Source organism: Sinocyclocheilus anshuiensis, unplaced genomic scaffold (assembly GCF_001515605.1).
Source record: "Sinocyclocheilus anshuiensis isolate Anshui unplaced genomic scaffold, SAMN03320099.WGS_v1.1 scaffold269, whole genome shotgun sequence".
NCBI classification, from domain to species: Eukaryota; Metazoa; Chordata; class Actinopteri; order Cypriniformes; family Cyprinidae; genus Sinocyclocheilus; species Sinocyclocheilus anshuiensis.
The window spans coordinates 1238527-1259931 of NW_015536474.1; the positions used below are offsets into that span (position 1 = coordinate 1238527).

Below are 21405 nucleotides of genomic sequence, written 5' to 3' on the forward strand. Positions count from 1 at the left end.
TGGAGTAATGATGCTGAAAATTCAGCTTTGCTTCACAGGAATAAAACACATTTAATATACATTTAAAATATATTCAAATAGAAAATAGTTATTTTAAATTGTAATAATATTTCACAATATTACTGATTTTATTGCAGTTTATTAAAATAAATGCCGCCTTTGTGAGCATAAGAGACTTCTTTCAAAAACACTTGAAAATGTGTATTGCATTTACCAGACTACACTGTGTGGAATACTGTACCCACAATGCAGTGCACTCAACTTGACTTTCTATTTCATATATGAAAAATTATCTGGAAGTGATATTAAATGTAATATTTAGCTAAATATATCACTTCCAGTTAATTGGTCATATTTCATTTTAACATTTAGTCTACTCTAAATAAACAGCATACTACTGATTATCATAATATTTTGCAGCATATAGAACATATACTGTGCAGTATGTAATGTGAGCAGTCAAAAACAAATTCTGAGCATAAAATACTGTTTTTTTGTATTTATAATGCACAGTGATTTTCATGTTATTTTTGGTGGCAGTCACAAGCAGCCCTCAACCCTTCAATCCACCCTGTCATCAATCCTGTTATCCTTTCCTATTTTCCTCTAATTCCTAGGCAATGCACATGGTTTAATATATCATCTTTACTTTCCATCACGACCCGTCGGCAGTTAAGACATTTCAAAGACCAAGCGCTTGACAAATAACAGCGTTTGGTTACAAAGAGCGGTAGAAAAAACGTGAGCTCAAAAAATAAATAAAGAAAAACACTTCAGAAAGGTCACCGTCATCCTCCTCGTGTGTAACGAATGAGCCAATCTATTTTTACCCAGGGTCCATTATGATGCAGGAATAAATCAAATCATGCACGCTCAAAACTCAAGCAGAAAATCAAGGTCAAGTCTCTAAATTGCACCGTCGTAAAAAAACTAAAAGCTATAAGAGCCTCACAAATTCAAAAAGAATATTCTGTGTTCAATAAAGCATAACATCTTTTTTTCCATAAAGAAAAGAATAGCAAAAAATATAATATTGTAAGCTACACTATGATACATATTCATCAACAGGGTGTTATGAAAGGAACTCCATGGGATCTCACGTGGAGTCGAGAGCGTTAGACAGGCAGAAAACAGCAGCTGTAGCTGGAAAGATGCGGTTACGTAAAACTCCCTGGAGGAGAGAAGCTCACTTCTGAAACGTTCCGCTACGAATATCTTCAGCACAAGAGCTCAAAAGAGGCTCCACATGGGTACCTGCTTGCATCACTGGAGCCGTCACTCGCTGGACACGCCAATCAACCGCGGCTTGAAGGAGTGTGTCGGATCAGCTCGAGTTACAAAGGCTTTGAGCTTCGGTTTGTGGCGCTTCAATTCAGAGTCAACATGAATTCAGAATGGACCCCACTGGATTTTACACCACCAGAAATGTTCATTGTGGTTGTAAAAGCATTTTGAGCTAAAGGTTTCTGCTTTAATGCTTACAATTTATTTTGCAGACAGATTTATTGCAAATAAATTGCAAATAAACTGTTTAAATATAAAAAATGAAACTGTTTTTATTAGAATTTCTGGAATTTATTTATTTTTGAAATATTTATATATTTTCTCTCTTATTTTTCAATTCCTGGTGTATAAAATCAGGTTCTGCCCTACATTTTTTTTTTTTTTTTGATTATCGTGATTGTGAAATGCTGCAAGCCAGATTCAAAAGCTCTTTGTGTCAGAACTTGTGCATTATGCTTGTTATTAAAAAATTGAGGTTGAGTAATTTTGCAAAACAAATAAAAACAATTATATAATTATGTAAACATTTTCAAAATTGAAAAAAGTCATTTTTAAATAAATTTAAATACATTTTTAAATGAAAGTAAATCAAAATTCACCATCCATTCAATTACTAATGGATTAAATCAGGTTCTGCCCTATATTTTTTCTTACTGATTATCCTGAAGTCAAATTCAAACTCTTATTGCACGTGAGCACAACCGCTCAATGTGTCAGAATGTGTATTGTTGTTATTCAGAAATTTTGAGCTAAATGTTTCTGCTAAATGCTTAAAATTAATTTTGTAAACAAATGAAAAAACATTAAAACTGTAATTAATTAAATTGCTAAATAAATATGAAAAGTTAAAATTATGAAATATTTTAATTGCAATTTTTGGAATTTATTTATTACTTTTTCAGCAGGTGTCACCAAACCCTCTTATTTTTCAAAAGCTTTTTTACAAAGACACTTTTTATTATCCAGTCAATTGCTGATGTATAAAATCAGGTTCTGCTCTACATTTTTTCCTTGTTGATTATCCTGATTGTGAAATGCTGCAGAACATGTGCATTATGCTTGTTATTCAAAAGTTGAGGTAGAGTAATTTTGCAAACAAATAAAAAAAATTTAATATAAACTAAATAAAGGCATTTTTAAATAAACTTAAATACATTTTTACATTAAAGTAAATCAAATAAATAAACTGTGCTTAAATATAAAAAATGAAACATTTCATATTTGAATTTTATATATTTTTAAAACCTTTTGGGTATTTTAAGTATTTATCTCTTTAGCGAGTGTCACCAAACCCTCTTTTTTTTTTAGACACATTCATATAGACACTTTTCACCATACATGATGGATCAAATCAGGTTCTGCCCTATATTTTTTCTTATTGATTATCCTGAAGCCAAATTCAAACTCTTATTGCACGTGAGCACAACCGCTCAATGTGTCAGAATGTGTATTGTTGTTATTCAGAAATTTTGAGCGAAATGTTTCTGCTAAATGCTTAAAATTAATTTTGTAAACAAACAAATAAAAAATAAAAAAACATTAAAAATGTAATTAAATAGCTAAATAAATATGAAAAGTTAAAATTATGAAATATTTTAATTGCGATTTTTGGAATTTATTTATTATTTGTTCAGCAGGTGCCACCAAACCCTCTTATTTTTCATCATCCAGTCAATTCCTGATGTATAATATCAGGTTCTGCTCTACATTTTTTCCTTATTGATTAGCCTGAATGTGAAATGCTGTGAGCCAGATTCAAACTAAGCTCAATATGTCAGAACGCACACTATGCCTGTTGCTATTCAGAAATCAAAGCTGTTGTGATCATGTGGACTTGGGATGTCATTCTATGACTCACAGATCTAATTTAATCACCACAATGACGCCAACATGGTACTTAACTGACTAATTAAGATCAAGATCCTTTATAGCTTCAACTAAGCAGACAATTAATGTAATAAGATGCAGTTGAAAGATGTTAAATGGCGCTCATTTGTTGCAGCTGTTGTTCAGTGGTCAGCAAACGTGAACTAATCCATGTGAGGCTGGATCATGTCATTTCCTCTCCTCGCTATTAGTTCCAGTCCTCTCAATGCTATCACTATCGATGAAAGTGTCAGAAAGTCCTAAATAAATAATGAAACGGTCAATGAAGAGAACCGCATGGGTGCATGTCAGCAGGAGACTCACATTTCTTTGCGGAGGCTGTCGATGCTCTGCGTTTCTGAACTCAGCTGCTCCTGATACTGAGAGTTCTGCTGCTTCAGGGCCTCAAGCTGGTGGACGAGATAAAAGACAAATAAATCAAGTGAAAGAAAGAGGTTTTAGGAAAAACGGTTTTGGACAAAACATAGTGGGGTGAATGTCATGAAACCTTTCAAGAACATGTATTTTGCAAATCGCTTATTTAAGAACTATTTTATCATTTCTTTTCTCAGGTTCTTAAATTATTTTAATGACAATCAAGCATACTCCGGTTCAAATTCTCATTACCATAAAAAATATCTACATTTCATACCTGCAATGTTAAAAAAATATATATAATTATTGTGTAAATATTATTTAAATTTACATAGTGTATTTCTACATAATGGTAGCATTTGTTGTACTTTTTAACTTAAGTTTCCGAAGGTGATTTATGGTTCTAAAACTGGTTTTAAAATCATAAATTTGCTTCTGATATTAATAATTTATAGTGTATTTCTACATAATGGTTACTTTACTATATGCTCACTTCCACAAAATATCTTTATTACAGTATTTTTCTAAAATGTCAGAAATTATCATTAACTAAAACAATTTTTTTTATTTTCATTAATACATTTTCATTCATAAAAAAAAGCAGAAACAATATAGAAAATTTGAAATTTTTCCTCAGCAACTAAAAGAAATAAAATATGTTTAAGTACTAAAATTATTGAAACTAAAACATTAAAACGAAATAGTTAAATATAAATATTTAAAATGCAAAAGGACATAACAAAATGACTGAAACAAACACAAAGTAACATTAGAATAAAAACTGAAAATATAAAAATAAAAGCTAATTAATAAATACCAAAATATATATAATACTAAAATAACACTGTGTAAAAGGCATTAAATTGTCATGAAATAATAATGGGATTATGCACAAAGGTGTTCTGGGTGTTTTTTAACATCTTTTTAACGTCGAAAAATTGTAAAATCAGACACCCCTCCTCAACTAGACACACACTGAAGTACTAATTATTTCTGTGGCACAAAAATTGCAAGTTAAATGCTAAAGTTTAAAACTAAGAGTTTGGAGCAAATACATAATCCTAAAAATGAGTAATAATAGTGACGCTTGCTTAAGCAAATACCTGTAAAAGTCATGCGAAAAAAAAAATAAAAAATACTATTTAGTACAATCGATGAGAGCAGAGAAGATAAATCACATTTCGTAGTAATGCATACACAACAAATATTTAGAAAAAGCATGTCAGACCATCACATCTGGTGAAGTCAGATTACTGTTCCCACGAGACCCATAATTCAATCCCATCACACTGCTGGCTCACTGTGAGTAACTGGTCTGCATCAGACTGAAGCGTTAATTACACTCTTCAGCACAAACGCCCACAACTGGCTCATCTACATGCCAAGAACCAACATCAATGTTTTATTATGAACCAGCAGAGATTCGCCTGTGCTGATATCTCTGAGTGATTCAGTGTTTACATTCAGAAAGCCTGAGAGATTCCGTGACGATGGAGGAATTACACTGTCATCAATGAATGAAATGTCATCAAACAACCATTTCATTCACACTCAGACACATGAAAGCATTCTTCAACTCAATGTCCACAGCTACTCACAGAAATAACACGCAAGAGATACAGTGACACAAAGTATTTTCTTTCCTTTCTGTGCATAAAAATTAAAAATAGTGACAAAAATAATGTTGGAAAAAATATCCAACATTATGGCCAATATCAGGGGGAAAACAATGCCACCAAAATTCAAAATGGGGGGAAAACTGCCTTGTAATATATCTTTTTATTCGTAATACCTGATATTTTTCTCAAACTTCTCTTATAAGCCTTACACATTATTGCCAGGTGGAGAATTTAATTCAAAGCATTGATTTAAATATAAATTCAAATATCTGTTTTATAGTTATACAACTGATTATAAAAGCATATGTTATTATCATATGGTTATAAAAAATATTTTTCTCAAATATCAGCAAAATATCTCAGATTTTTGGGAAAAGCAGTGTTGTTATTGTTAACTAAATCGAAAACTAAAATTCTAAAAATGCTGTGTTACTTAAACCAGAAATAAATATAATTATTAGCTGAAAAACTAAAAATACAACTAAATAAACTAAAAATTAATAAATTATCGTACTTATTCAGATGGGGAATTTATTTTAATGTGTTGACTGAATTCAAGTATCTGAGGGTGTTTTATGATTATAAAACTGATTATAAAATCATAAATTTGCTCCTAAAAATAACTTAATATTTTAACTTAATAATTAAGCTCATTTCTGACACTGGTCGAAATTCTAAATCAATACATTGGGAGAAAAAACAACAACAACAACAAAACAGCGCTCACATTAAACCTCCACTTCTAAACGCTTCAAATGCAATCAGGCACCAAAAACGTATTTAAATAGGAAGAAATAAGCCCATATATTATCCAGTTTCAATATCATCCTAACCCAGTTCTAATATTTAAAAAAATGCTGACATTCCTGAATACCAACATGGTCACCGATATACAGTATCATGCATCCCTACAAAGTGCACTACAGAAGAGCGATCTTTACCTGGCACAGAGAGCTATAAACGCTGCCCGTGTAGTTCTGTTGAAGCGCTGTCACATCCATGCTGCTGTGTCTTTCCTGTTTTTTCCAAACAAATGTGCCCTATCAATAATACATCCCCCTATGGCCCCCTGCAGCGAAAGAGAGGCACGAGCTCTCACTCTGCTGGCGTTCCTCCACACGCTCACGTTTGCACAAACACACGCTCTGAAAAGCATCACACAGGGCAGCTTCATTATGTAAGGACGACAAGCCCCGCCCCTCTCAACATCCCCCTGCTGACCCCGCCCCCTCCTTCTGCTGTTCTCCGTCATCTGCCTGTTCTCGTCCTGTATTAGCTGTTTCTACATGATGATACATGTTTGTCTCTGGAGTCATCAGAGAAATGAAAATCCTTGCATGAGCAAAGCCTCTATTTCCTGTTTATTTTATAAATAAATATATAAACAGATTAAAATGTTTCTGAAGGATCATGTGACACTTATGCCTTTAGTAATGATACAGAAAATTCCGATTTGCATTACAGTAATAGGTTACATGTTAAAATATATTTCAAACTGTAATAATATTTTACAACATTACTGTTTTGACTGTATTTTTGATTAAATAAATGCAGCCTTGGTGAGCATATGCATGAAAAACCCTTACATATCTCAAACTTTTGTACAGTTGTGTATTTTTTTTTTTAAAGCTGCCGCACAGAGACTTCAATCCTTGAATGACACAAAAAAAGAATGAAATTCAGGCTAAACTAAATTAGCTCTGCTTTTTTAAACCTTAAGGGGACAAAAGTCCAAAATGAGGTCACAATAAGGTTGTCTTTTTCAATACAGAAACCAAAAATACATTTAAAGGGACAGTTCACCCAAAATTTTTTGTTTCAAAACAAAGAAAGAAGAACTTTTAAAAAATGTTCATGCTCCTCGTTTTCATATAACATCAGGTCATAGTTACAAATAAGTAGTCCATATGACTTGTGTGCTAAAATTCTAAGTAATTTGATATCTTTGTGTAAGAAATAGAGCAAAATTTAAGTAAATCTCCTCAGTCATAACACACAAAGTTACTGTATGGCTCCAAAGGAGTTGGAATATAGTGCAAAAAGAAGCTTGAGCATTCACCAAAACTCAATTTGTGCTCTATGAATCATATGGGTTTAGAACAACACTCTTAAAAATAAAGGTTCCTTATTGGATGGTTGAAAACGAAAATTAATTTTCAGCTGAATATTTTCAGTTGCATCAGCGGCATCACAAGCGAACACCCAATATATCCACAGACTGAACCAACAACACCATCTAAACCACTGCAGGTCAGTCAATATAATACAGATGCTGAATTTGATTGAGAACCAGTGATATAAGAAGACCTGTTACGCTTTCACGCAGTCTTACCGTATGTGAAAAGCACAACCCCAGGAAGCAAGTCTCCTCTGATAAGTGCAGGCCGTTGGGGTGATTATGTAAGGCCACGTATGAGCGCACAGAACATGCTTTACATGCAGCCTGCAGGCGGTCAGATGTACAGGACTCATGCATGAATTAACAGTGCGTCTGAACCATTATGTCAGTAATAGTACAGTTACACAGTGAAAAATCTCTGCTCGCCTCTTAAGTAAATGCGTTTATTCAGCTACAAATGCTAAATATGTTTTAATGTTGCTACTGGCATGTTCACATGCATTTTTTTATGATGATTATTGATGTCTGCTAAGGTGACATAATGACTTAACTAAGGTTAAGTGATTTGAACTAACAAACTCATAATACTAAGTATTACACTTTACCGTACACCAGTGCTACTGTATGAACACGAATACCTCAAATCATGTGGTCAGTGCAGGAGATCCATTGAACAACCACCTAGCAACCACCCTGAGCACCCTAGCAACAACTCATGACATCCTAGCAACACGGAGGTGACTTTTGAATTGGTAGACACTAATTCAAATAAATCAATTAGTCACACCCTTCCAAGTCCCTTTCAGACAGCAGATACGACCTGACAGTAACCAGGAGTCACTGTTTATCTGCATGATATAAAGAATAAAGCATATTTACCTCCTCCTGCAACTTCTTATTCCTCTCTGTCATCTGCTCCAGCTTTTCATCAGACTGTAAACTCTGTTTGAGTGAGAGAAAACCTCTGGTCACTCATGTGCCATTTGACCAACATGCTCAAATATAAACTAACATATAAAAGCTTGGAGTTGGTTAATAAGATTATTTTTTCAAAGAACTCTCTTCTGCTCACCAAGGCTGCATTTATTTGATCAAAAACCCAGTAAAAACAGTAATATTTCTGAAATATTATTACAATTTTAAAAAACTTCTTTCTATTTGAATATATTTTAACACGTAATTTATTCCTGTGATGCAAAGCTGAATTTTCAGCATCATTACTCCAGTCTTCGGTGTCACATGAACCTTCAGAAATCATTCTATAGTGCTACAAATAACAATACCACCTTAATCTTACCCACCCCAAACCTTTGAGCAGTAGTGTATAAAACAGCAGGAGCTACTGGGTGTATGTATTACAAATGTCATTCGGTCACCTGGGTTTGGTCTTTGAAGGCTTTCAGTTCCACCACCTGCTGTTCCAGCTCAGCACTTCTCTCTGTGATTTTTTTCAGCTCTCCTTCTGCTCGGCCCAACTTCTCCTTCAGCTCCTTCATCTGAAGCTCTCTCTCTTCACCCTTCGCCTGTTTCTGCTGCTGCTGGATGGCCACATCCCTCTGCAGGTCCTCCTTCTCCCTGGACACCTGATCCAGCTTCTCTCTCTGCATTTTAATGTTCCTTTCCGTTTCTGCCGCCGAACAGAAGTAGTCATAGAGGAGCTCATGTAGCAGTATTTGTGCTAAAATTATCATTTTCCCCAAACTTTCACACAAATTGGACTACTGAGCAAGTAAAAGTGTGCCGTTGTGAATTATGGCTCCGCTGGGAATGGCTGGTTTATCTCATGAACATGCAAAAACAACATTGCTAAGCTGTTCACATTGGCGCAGGTTCAAATGCCAGGGATGCAAATATATAAAATGCTCAGATGCTTTATGCAGTTATTTAGCATTTAGGTGCTTTAGATGAGTCATGTTTTGCTTACCTTGCATGGCTAGTGTTGCTTTATTATTGTCCTCCACTGCTGTGTCAAGTTTCTGCTTCTGAAATCAAACATAAAGAATTGGTACAACAGGTTGGCCAAAAAGGGAAAAAAAAAACGTTAAAAAATTTTTTTTAGTTACATAGAAATTTTATATAAATGTGTTTTACTTTTATAATTGATAATTAATGTTATATAATTCAAGTACTTGGTGACTTTTATCATATTGCTACTGCAGCTTCACATAAAGCCTAACACCATACCTATTAACCATTGTAAAAATCACTGTAATGTATGGCCTCTCATGACATATTGGCTTAAAAGACAAGTATTTGTAATGATATAACACTTAATTTGAGAGAAAAGTATGTATCCCCAGGCACATCTAAATAATTCAATAATATAAAAAGCTGTTATTAGATCACCATATGGGCTGGAGGGAGGCACAAGTACAGCACAAGATACAGAAACCTTTAAAAATACATAGCGCCATTATGTGAAAAAAAAAGGTATTTCAGGTTAGTAAATTTAAAAAAAAAGGTATTTCAGGTTAGTAAATTAAAAAAAAGGAAGGAAAGGAAAGGACGTGATGTGACGTGTGGCCAAGTATGGTGTCCCATACTTGGAATTTGTGCTCTGCATTTAACCCATCCAAGTGCACACACACAGCAGTGAGTAGTGAAAACCATTAGGCCATGACTGCCCCAGCTAACACTAATAAGCCCCCAACACTAATAAGCAGTATTAGTGTTGAATACCAGATCTTGCAGCTGCTGCTGGAGGGATGTTTTCTCCTGTTCAGAGGAGGCGAGTTTCTGCTGGAATATGAGCACTTCCTTCTGTCTGTTTTCCAATTCAAAGTTCAGCTCCTTGATCTATAAGAATGCAGAGAATACAGTGATCAATTCTAATGATGCAAATGTTTTCTGATGTACAATAACATGTCATAATGCATCTTGTTTAGATGGATTCAAGGGGGTTGAATGGACCTTTTTGTCTTGTAATGGAGGTGAGGCTGATCCCGCGGTCTCAGCCCGGAGAGTTCTCAGCTGAAGATGCAAATCGGACACCTCCTTTTCCAGCTCCATGATTCTGGAGCGCTCGGACACTGTGGCCACCTACAGTGGGACACACGACTTCATCAACCGCTTATAGTGACCAAACCGGGGGCGACTGGAGCCATTATAAGTAAACTAGATATTTTCTGCATAAGAAACATCTACTATTTTCTCATTAACTGTATTTTCATTCAGAGGATTTAAAAAAAAAAAAAAATTAATACTTTTATTTAGTAAGACTGCATTCAAATTGATCAAAGGTGACAGAAAAAAATCTCGCAATTTAGATTTTTTTCCCTCTGAATTCGAAGTTTTTTTCTCAGAATTTCTTTCAAGCAATACATTTTTTTTTTCTTTTTTCTTCTCAGAATTGAGTTTGTATCTTGCATTTGAGCAAGATGCTTGTATTGAGCATACATCTAGCAAATTCTGCAGCAAATAGTGAAAACAAGCTTCCATAGTTTTTAATATTGATAATAATAAGAAATGTTTTTTTGGCGGGCAGCAAATCAGCATATTACAACAATTTCTGAAGGATCGTGTGACACTGAAGACTGAAGTAATCAGGAATACATTTTTTAATATATTCAAATAGAAAACAGTTTTTTATATTGTAATAATATTTCACAATATTACTGTTTTTACTGTATTTTTGATCAAATAAATGCAGCCTTGGTAAGCATAATAGATTTCTTTCAAGAACATTAAAAAAATCTTATTGACTCCATATTTGAACAGTAGTGTAAACCTACAAATATACCTATAAAATGCACTTTACACTTTAAATCATATATATTTTCCCAAATTACATTAGGCTATTGAGAATTGTGATGAAAATGTGCTTAAATGTCATGAAAAAAACCTACATGGACCTAAAAAAAAAAATGTAACTAAAAATATTCTTTATGCAAAACAATTTCTTATTTTCTTCACTTGATTTTGGGATGAAAAACGACTTGCAGAGATGCATCCAGTGGTGCTTATAAAAAAAGAGACCTACCTCAATCCATCATGGAATAAAAAAATAATCACTTTCCCAAAATAAGCAAAATCTCTTCCGTGCATGGGGATCTGACATTTACCCCAAGAGAAATCTCTCTCACCCTCCCATATGACAGACTGATTTACCCTAGTATCCTCTAACTCCCTCTGGAGTTTATCTGCTTTGGTCTTTTCAAAGAGAAGACTCTGTTCGAGCTCCTTAATGTGGGCATGCTCCATTTTGGTCTGCGTCTGTTAGTAGACAGAAGAGGAAAAGAAAGAGACAACACCAACGGCGCGGTCACGTGTCAGCCAAAAGCCAAGTACGAAGAGCTTCATGCAGACCTTGACATCATCCTCCTCTATGAATGAGGACAAAGGCAGCAGTGACACACAGAGAGTGGCGTGAAGACGGAAGATCGCATTAAAAAAACCAAGAACACCAAGACATGAAACAAATGCGGCTCAAAGAGCAGGCAGATGAAAGAAAGATGGAGGGTGTCAATAATAAAAGAATGAAGGAAGGAACGAAATATGTAAACGTGATCAAAGATGAAAAAAGAATGCAGTGAATGAATGAACAAATAAAGAAAATAAGGGAAATGAAGCATCAAAGAATCAATGCTACAAGAACTAGAAACAGAAGTGATGCACTGTTTATTACTTATGAAAGAAAGTTTAATAGATCTTCTCAAAAGTGATTTTTGAAGAACTTGATCCTCATGTAATTAACAATTTGATCTTGAGACAAAATGAATGAATGAAAGAATTTATCTATCTATAGTGGTCAATCATTTACAAATACCTTTCTATGAATAAATCACTGAATTAATGAATCTATCTATCTATCTATCTATCTATCCATCCATCCATCCATCCATCCATCCATCCATCAGTGTGGTCATTAGTTTACAAATACCTTTCTATAAATGAGTCACTGAATCACTGAAGTAATGAATGAATGAATCAATGAATCTATCTATAGTTGTGGTCATTAGTTTAAAAATTATTTTCTATGAATGAATCACTGAATCAATAAGTCACTGAATTAATGAATCTATCTAGCTACCTATCTATCTGTAGTTGTGGTCATTAGTTTACAATTACCTTTCTATGAATGAATCAATGATTCACTGAACTAATGAATTAAGGAATCAATGAATCAATGAATCTATCTATCTATCTATCTATCTATCTGTAGTTGTGGTCATTAGTTTACAAATACCTTTCTATGAATGAATCAATGATCTCATCTTTAAATATATATATATATATTTATATATATCTACTTTTCTCCTGTGAATTTGTCTTGCTAAAATATAAGTATAAAAGCCTGATCTGATTATTTCTGCATTAACACAGGCTGGTCTGTTAAAGACAGGTTACTGCACTGGTCAGCTCATATCCAGTTTCTTTCATTGTAAACGTATATGATAGGATCACTTTACCTCTAGGTCACCTTTGGTAATGCAAGCTTCCTCTACACGGAACTGCAGGTCCTCCACTTTTCTGTAGGCCAAAAAGTACACTTTAAAGGGGTCATATGATGCGATTTCAAGTTTTCCTTTCTCTTTGGAGTGTTACAAGTCTTACAAGTCTAGATAAGATCCCTGAAGTTGCAAAGACTAAAGTCTCAAAACCAAAGAGATATTCTTTATCAAAGTTAAGACTCTGCCACGCCCCGAGAGAGGCGGGGCATAGAGGACCTACAATAATGTACAGTATTTGAAAAATAATGTGTTTTTTGAACATTAAAGCATGTCAACATATTCTGTTACACCAAATACACAAAATAATGATCTTTAAAAAAGCATCATATGACCCCTTTAAGCCCTCAAATGTTTCTTCAGATATTCAGAATATTCCATGTTCTTCAGTAGCAATCAATTACTATACAAAGTATTTTTAATTATAAATGTTACCTTTTTTCCTCTTCCAGTTGATTCATCAGCTCCACTTTATCTCTGTCTGCAGTCTCCACGAGTCTCCGCAACTGGTCCAACTTGGCTTCCGTCTCCAGAGCATACTTCAAAAACACGCAAAAACAGAGTCTCGTTTATCATCCAAAAAATTACGACTTTCACATAATGATGATAGAATAGCTACCGACCTGTTCCTGGCCCTGTCTGAGCAGCGCCAGCTCTTGCTGCACCTCTCCGGCATGACTTGTGGCTCGTGCCACTTCCGTCCTCTCCAGGTCCCGCTCGGCCAGGAGCTGCTCGATGTGCTGCTGCTTCTCCTTCAGGGCCTCCTGCAGGGCCGTGGTGCCTGAGATCTTCCGCGCATACTGAGCCGACGTCTCTGTGAGCTGAGAGATTATTGACAGGTATTATTTCAAATAATATTTAAAGAAAAGCATAAAATGTCAATGAAAGGTGTGGGACTGTACCAGGCCTGCTCGGCTGGGTTTGCCTCCAACTGAGGAGGTGACAGAGCTGAGGGAGCTGATGGAGGACGCGCTGGGGCTGTTCTTTAGGGTCGACCTGCGCCTGGAGGATTTGGATTTAGCAGGAGTGGTGGACGGGAATCCAATGCGGGTGACTTTGTGAGTAGGAGCGAACAGTCCATACTTTGGTAGGCACTGGAAATATCTATGGGAGTAAAGCATATAAATATACTGCTACTGCTCAAAAGTCTGGAGCTGGTATGACTTTTAAATGTTTTTGAAAAAAGTCTCTTATGCTCACCAAGACTTCATTTATTTGATCAAAAATACAATAAAAACAAGACTATTGTAAAATATTATTACACTTTAAAATAAGTGTTCTCTATTTTAATATGTTGTCATATTTATTATATTTATTCCTGTGTAACATTATAGATATCTTTACTATCAGTTTTGATCAATTTAATGTGTCTTTGCTGAATAAAAGTAATAATTATCTTTAAAAAAAAAAAGTAAGAAAATGACTTTTGAATGAATGTCAGCGTATAAGCTGTCTGGGGAATAGCCAAGATCTTCTTTATCATTTAGCTTACAATAACTTCCCATTTTACTTCCATAATGTGAAAAATTTCATAATAAAACTGGATTTTTCAAAAATTTTTCCATTGGAATTGAACATGAAAAGTGAACTTTATGATATATAGCTGAAAAAAAGACCCTGGTAATCTCACACATCTCTTCTATAGTTTCAAAGGAGATATCAAGAATATCTTAAAACTCTGGTTAGATTCATCTAGGTAAGTAAACACCTGAAAGATCTGTTTTATAAATGTGTTTTAAAACAGGTCATCCTTTTCCCACAGGTTGATCTTATGTAATTCTGGCAAATTGTGGCCTTACCTTGCACCAGCCACTGCCCCATCATTCTTGCCAAGAGGCTCATCCAACTCAACACCACACCAATCACCTTTCGCAAAGTCAGTTTCGCCCAGGAAACGCACAACACCTGCCTTGGTTCCACCAACCTGAGAAGTGCAAGCAAAAAGTTCCCTCAAACTTCCCACAATAAGCCACTAAGCATGAAGACAGACAGGAGACGGTCTTACCAGAACACGATGACCCAACTTCAGTTCCCGCTGCAACTTCTTGGCCGAATCCGTCTCAGACAGATTGGATGCAGACTCGCTGGCGGCCCTGGTTAGGTTTGTTGAGGTCTTGGTAGTTGCACTAATGGTTTGAGTGACAGGAACGGGATCTTTGGCAGGGGAGGTGGATGTCTTGTTGGTGGGCGTCTGTGTGCCATTGGCCTCACGCTCTGGCACGGGAGTGTGGGACAGTTTGGAGGGCCGAGTAAATATACCTCTCAAGTCCTCACACTGGAAGTAGCGCACTCCGGCCACAGAGCCATCGTTCTTCCCAATGGGCTCGTCTAGAACTATTCCCGCCCATTGGCCCGGTGCAAACTGGGTCCCTCCGATGAACTGCACATAACCCGGTTTATTTCCATTGACCCAAACTCGTTCGCCAACAGAGAAATCTGACGCAGCATCTTGGGCCGTATTAGAGGTTGGGGATGTTACAGCCTTGGCGCCAGCTACAATCAGAAAAAAATAAGAGCACGTCAGCACTGAATCAGTGTGTTTCTTATGTAACCAATGGGTGACTCACCTGAGGTGGGCGAGGTTTTGGTTGGCATCGCAGCTGGTTTACCAATCTTGGTGGGTGGTTTGAGACCACTCGGCTTCCCCGTACTCATTTTCCCTGCTTTATGCACACAAATGTGCTATTCCTGCAGAGCCTGGAAGAATGACAACCCTCCCTGACCAGATCCGATTCCCTAACAGAAGAAAATGGTGAATACAGAATACATAGTTCAGAATACAGTTTTATTGCGTTTAGTTGTTTTATTGTGTGATAAACCAAGAACCATGGCATCCATAATAATTGACCCTTTGCAAAGAGCTTGACTGACATGCAATCTGACCAAACATAATGCCAAAACCTGCCATTTTATCCGACAAACAAATCAGACAGGAGAGTAGATTAAATTCAGTGGACTTAAACTGTGTGTATTGACGTCTTTCCGCGGTTGAAATAAGTTCAGATGCTCATTCATGTTTATTTGGTGCTTTAAGTAAATATGAAAAGACGATCGGTTTATGTGCCGCTTGAACTGAGGCAATACAGCGATCTGTCACGACACATTAAAGATCCACGATAGGTGTTTGTTTGCATTTCTTAAAAATGCCAAAATTATAAATCTAAGACTTTGTTTCATACCAGAAATAACCTGTTGTGTCTTGTGCTCCGCGATGTATTTTTCACTGCGTGAGAACATGATGCGTAGTGTGAGAGCGGCATGGCTTGTCGGACATAGCAATACTAACTAAGGAGGGCGGGTTTTTGCGAAGGGTCAATTGTGAAGTTATGATGAAACTGAAATAGCAACAGATATTTATTCTGTATTGTGACATACATTTTAATGGTTATCGAAAAAGGCAGGACTTGGTTCTATCCACCGGTCGTTGATTGGATGTTGAGATGTGGGCGTGGGCACTCTAGCATGTGCTTGTAGGGGCGGGGTTACATCATAGAGCAATTAATATTTAAAAAATGTAATTATAAGGTCAAAAAAAGTACAAATGAAACATGCACAAATCAATTGTTCACACTAATATCCATAACACACATTTAGAAAATAGATATGGTGAATTTTCATTTCATGCCCACTTTAAAGCAAGAGGGGCCACAACTATTTGTAACGTTAATGTGCAAAGCTTCCAGTGTAGGCTGCTTTCAGTTGTTTTAGGTGTACAAAACAGTCCGTTGTGTTGCTACAAACTGGTATTTGTTATCATATGATTTTTAATTATTGTAACCATAAACAAACTAGACTGTTGCGCAAACCGTTTACTGCACTGTTATTCACCCATGTTGGTATTCCATAGCAGCTAATGATTCAGAAGTCCGGCACATTCACAGGAAATAGCTTACTTCCGCCTTAAAACAAGTGGGTGGGTGTGTTGGTATTGCTTTGATACATAACATGGTAATAAATCATTATGTTTATGCATGGTAAAACCATTACTGTCACAGTATTGTTTATAAAATGCATGGTGTTACCATGATATTTTTGTTAGTGACTGCTGAAGGAAGAATCCATATTATGATGATTTACGTTCTAACTGCCGTCACTATGGTAGTTTGGTGGGAACTGTTGGGTTACACTTTACTTGAAGGGGTGTGCATAAGACTGACATGACACCTTCATAATCATGACATGACACCTACATAATCATGACATGACACGTCATGAATATGAAGGAGGTTTTATGCATGTTTATGACAACTGTCATTAAGTGTCATTCGCTCAGTTATGTAATTTTTAATGCAAAGATGACATTGTTTGAGATGTCTTTGTTATGGGCTATGGTTAGGGGTAAGGGTAGGGGTAGGGTTAGGTCATATAATGTCATATTTGCATTAAAAATGACATAACTGAGCGAATGACACTTAATGACAGTTGTCATAAACATGCATAAAACCTCCTTCATATTCATGACGTGTCATGTCATGATTATGAAGGTGTCATATCAGTCTTATGCACACCCCTTCAAGTAAAGTGTTACCAACTGTTGTTACCATGGTGACACCAAGGCTATTTGTGTCAGCTAATGACAGTTAATCCTGAGTACAAAATCATTTATATTTACGCTAATCCACAACATGACACACAATCAAGCTTAACGGTTAAAAAACTCACTTACAAAAAAGTACCATGGTACTACTACCTGTCTTCGTGGACATGTACCATGGTAATATAATCTGACACTGCCATTTTTCCATGTTACTACCACCAAAGCACTTTTTCGTAACACCAATTATAACATAATTGTTTACTTTATCCATTAATAATAAATCAGTGGTTGTTCGTTTCATTTTAAGAAAGAGTAAATAAAGTTACCTGTACTTTTGGTTATGGTTATTATCTAAGTTAAATTTTAAAAATAAGAAGAATTAATGACGCTTAAATGTAATCAACGATTTCAATCAATTTGGACTGAACCGTTAACATGACTAAATATTATTGTTATTGTTTATTTTTAGCGAGCTAACGATAACTAGCCGAACGATACCTGTCAAAACACAACTATCCACGAATTTCACATTGTATTCCGTAAAATAATACCAAAATGTCTGTTTTCAGTCAGTAATTCAGTGTATTTGTGTTTCTACGCGGCTGCGACTTCACGTCAACAATAACAAACTGTCTGCTAGCCGACATTAGCCAGAGGAGCTAAATCCTCTAAATGCAACACAAATAAGCTCAATGCAGTGGGCTTTAGAGAAATCAAAGTGATGCTAGTCTCTTACCTGAACCGTTTTAATGTGTAGCATTCCTCTGTGGTAAAGAGAAATGAGGGATTTCGTGTTTGTCTGGATGATCTCACACTAGTGATGATGATGATGATGATGATGATGGTGATGATGGGTGAGGCAGTTCAACACGAAGCTGCACCCAAACACTTTAATTACAGTGACTTTTGACATGACATCTGAATAATGTACATTAGCAAGTTCAACAACAATTAAAATGGGGTGGCATCCAAGAAAGTGGGGGAAAAAGTGGATTTATGAAATGATGCATGGGACTTTTGTTGCAGAATAAGTTTGATTGTAAAACAATTGTCTTTCAGGCAATTGCAATGTCTCGATAGGGAGAAGCAGAAGATTTGTTGACTTGTGATAAAAATGCGTAATTTTGAGGCCGAATTCTTTAATATATTTTCATCAATAATAATGTTAACGCAGACATATCTTTGGATTGAATTATTGTGAATGGATGTGACCGGAAGGTGTTAGTTGTCTGTGGCGGCCACTAGTGGTCAAATCTGATTAGTGACCAAAATGTAAAAAATAAAGTAAATCAGTAAATTGTAATATTTTTTGCATTGTCGCGTTCTTTTATGTATTACTGAATGAATGAATGAATTCATTTTCATTAAAGTTGAGAGACCGGAATAAATGTCGCATTTGTACTATTCTGACCACAAGAGAGCGCACAGTGATTAAATATCGCAAATCAATCAATCAATCATTAACTAGCTAATATGTTTCCACACTATTTCTGATAGTAACTCTGATAGTAAACTCCATGTACCTTTGCACAGGTTTAATTGATGACATAGTGTTATTATTACCTCAGTTTTAGGCCCTTCCTAACTGTATTCTGAACCTGCAACCTGTGGTTTTCGCATGCTGATACATTCCTCAACAATAATTAAAGGATTATCAAATAGTTATGTGTATGCATAGCTGTTTTATTTGTGCTTTATGCAGCTTATAATGGAATCCAATATTTAACATCCCACATCATATAAAAAAACAGCCCATGACCGTATTGATTGCAACGTTCCAGTTAAATTGCAATATTGTCACATGCATATTCACAAATTTCCTTATCTAACATCCGGGGAACTTCGAAATTGTTCTTCAGACATGATTCCGTTGTGTGCAACATCTGCATGACTGTGTGAATGTGCATCACCAGAGGGCGCATGCACTGGACATGAGGACTGCTGTACTGGTCCATTATAATATCACGGTCATATCTGCACCTAAACTCAAGGAGACAGTAGGTATAGATCTTGCAGTAATCAGCACATGGATGTTTTCTGAATGCAGCGCTCGTGTTGCGTGCTAATCACATGCATCTGTGTTCCTCAAGCAGTCCGAAAGCTTCTGCAATAGATGGGAAGACCAGGAAACCAAAGGAGTCCGTACAGGATTTGTGTCCAATACACAACATCGTGTAAGGTAAGGTGTACACGAAGCTTGATTTGCATCAAATAAAAAAAGGCATGTTTGTTTACAATTTTTTGGATTCGAAATATTCGTTTCCAAACATACGTTTCATAGTGTTATTTTATACACATAAAAAAGGATACATTTTATATGTGCAAAGATCTGATGCACGTGTGGAAGGATCTTTTCACATTCCAGCTGCTGCCATTTTGTTTATGTTTTAACCCATCTGATCTGTTCGGTTATTTTAATCAGATAGGACTTCAGCAGATATAATATAATATATCTACATTTCCTGGTGACTTTTCCTACACTAGCCATCTGAACACACAAGTCTAAGTGACTGTGGTGTTTCCGCTCAGATTTGATCGACCATTGTTAAATTAATTAATAAATAGATAAATAAAATATGTGAGACCATAACAGAGCAATTATGAAACAAATTGTCAAATAATAATATAAACCATTGATGCACATTAATGCAGAACAGACGCAAACAAATGAATGGATGATGCTATAATACTTTTTTTGTGTGTGTGTCAATATTCAAACATTCAGATTGAGATTAACTTTATTGGCCTGGTTTTAGAGTAGCTATAAATGACATACATAGAGCGACACAAATAAAAACATACAAGCACAAAATGCAACAAATGGCAAAGTTGATCCAGAGAACAAAGAGTTAAATCAGTTAATAAATAAATAACTAGAAACAGCCACAGTGCAGAACACAGTGAGGTGGAAGAAACCGTGATACTATTGGTTCGTTTGATATAAGCAGGTTCTGCGCAGAACCGCTCACAGGTGATCATCTCTGTAGGGGGCGGGGTTCATGTGACATGCTGATACGTGCCAATACTCTCGCGAGAGCAAGGCAGCTGTTGCTTTATTTCAGAATCAGAGGCTCTAAAAAAGCGCGATAAAAAAACGATGATAATCGACTCGTTGACTACTCAGGTTATCTCTCATTGGCTTAGAACAATCGTGACATTTTATTCTTGTCTAAATGTCAGTCTTTAAACCAGGGCCGCTGCTGGCCAAATGGGTTGCCCTAAGCAGAATTGTATTGTTGTGCCCCCTCCCCCAAATATTTTGGAAATAATAAAAAAGAAAAACACATCAACTATAGGGGTCAAAATTGAACTTTAATAAAACATAAATGTAAATAAATTGTAATTAAATTGTATTATTTACAAATTACAATTGTAGCTCTACAGCAAAAAATAAATAAATTACAAACTAAAATTACACACATTAAATTAAACATTTTAAAAGATTAAATATTATCAGAATAAACAATGATTGAATAAAAAAAATCAAACGCAGTGGCTATTTGCACTAAGTGTAAATTGCAATGGATTCTATTTACACTAAGTGGAAATATCAGCATTTTCTTAGTGATAGATGCTATTTACACTAAGTGCAAATAGCTATAGTTTCCATTTACACTATAATTAAAATAGCAGGATTTTCTGCTATTTATACTACTTAAAAGGATACTCCACCCCAAAATAAAAATTTTGTCATTAATCACTTACCCCCATGTCGTTCCAACCCCGTAAAAGCTTTGTTCGTCTTCGGAACACAATTTAAGATATTTTGGATGAAAACCGGGAGGCTTGTGACTGTCACATTGACTGCCAAGTAAATTACACTGTCAAGGTCCGCGCTGCACGGATGCGCTGTTTTCGTTCAAATCAAAGCGTAAATACACGTAGAAAACGTATATCCTTGTGTCGTAGCTGACACAGAAGAGCGTACGCTGCTTGCGTTCAGTGGATATTCTCCAAAATGGCGCTACAGTGATGCGGAGAGACACAGAGGAGTCGAATTGTTGAATAAAGTCGTTATTTTTGTTTTCTTCGCGTACAAAAAGTATTCTCGTCGCTTCATAACGTTACGGTTGAACCACTGATGGCAGATGGACTATTCTGACGATGTCTTTCATACTTTTCTGGACCTTGACAGTGTAATTTACTTGGCAGTCAATG

The 21405-nt window shown here is 35.7% G+C and overlaps 1 protein-coding gene and 1 long non-coding RNA gene across 5 annotated transcripts in view; one reads left to right on the top strand and one right to left on the bottom strand.

Annotated features, from left to right (window-relative positions):
- LOC107656170 (CAP-Gly domain-containing linker protein 1-like) overlaps positions 1 to 18098 on the bottom strand; it is a 24064-nt gene extending 5966 nt beyond the window's left edge. Inside the window, exons 1-16 of one of the 3 annotated variants that reach the window (XM_016444011.1) lie at positions 17984 to 18098; positions 16086 to 16177; positions 15278 to 15446; positions 14716 to 15203; positions 14510 to 14634; positions 13613 to 13814; positions 13334 to 13531; positions 13146 to 13249; positions 12672 to 12732; positions 11371 to 11475; positions 10174 to 10302; positions 9943 to 10059; positions 9188 to 9245; positions 8640 to 8890; positions 8143 to 8205; positions 3475 to 3560 (exon numbers count right to left, since the gene is read on the bottom strand). In XM_016444011.1, coding sequence (XP_016299497.1) covers positions 3475 to 3560; positions 8143 to 8205; positions 8640 to 8890; positions 9188 to 9245; positions 9943 to 10059; positions 10174 to 10302; positions 11371 to 11475; positions 12672 to 12732; positions 13146 to 13249; positions 13334 to 13531; positions 13613 to 13814; positions 14510 to 14634; positions 14716 to 15203; positions 15278 to 15365 — 2075 coding nt within the window. In that variant the 5' untranslated portion in view covers positions 15366 to 15446; positions 16086 to 16177; positions 17984 to 18098. The remainder of the gene's footprint in view (positions 1 to 3474; positions 3561 to 8142; positions 8206 to 8639; positions 8891 to 9187; positions 9246 to 9942; positions 10060 to 10173; positions 10303 to 11370; positions 11476 to 12671; positions 12733 to 13145; positions 13250 to 13333; positions 13532 to 13612; positions 13815 to 14509; positions 14635 to 14715; positions 15204 to 15277; positions 15447 to 16085; positions 16178 to 17983) is intronic. The other 2 variants (XM_016443946.1, XM_016444085.1) reach the window with 2 other exon arrangements.
- Positions 18099 to 19146: 1048 nt separating this feature from the next.
- Positions 19147 to 21405, top strand: part of LOC107658552 (uncharacterized) — a 12697-nt gene continuing 10438 nt past the window's right edge. Inside the window, exons 1-2 of one of the 2 annotated variants that reach the window (XR_001630800.1) lie at positions 19147 to 19248; positions 19341 to 19426. This is a non-coding gene — a long non-coding RNA (uncharacterized LOC107658552). The remainder of the gene's footprint in view (positions 19249 to 19340; positions 19427 to 21405) is intronic. The other variant, XR_001630804.1, reaches the window with a different exon arrangement.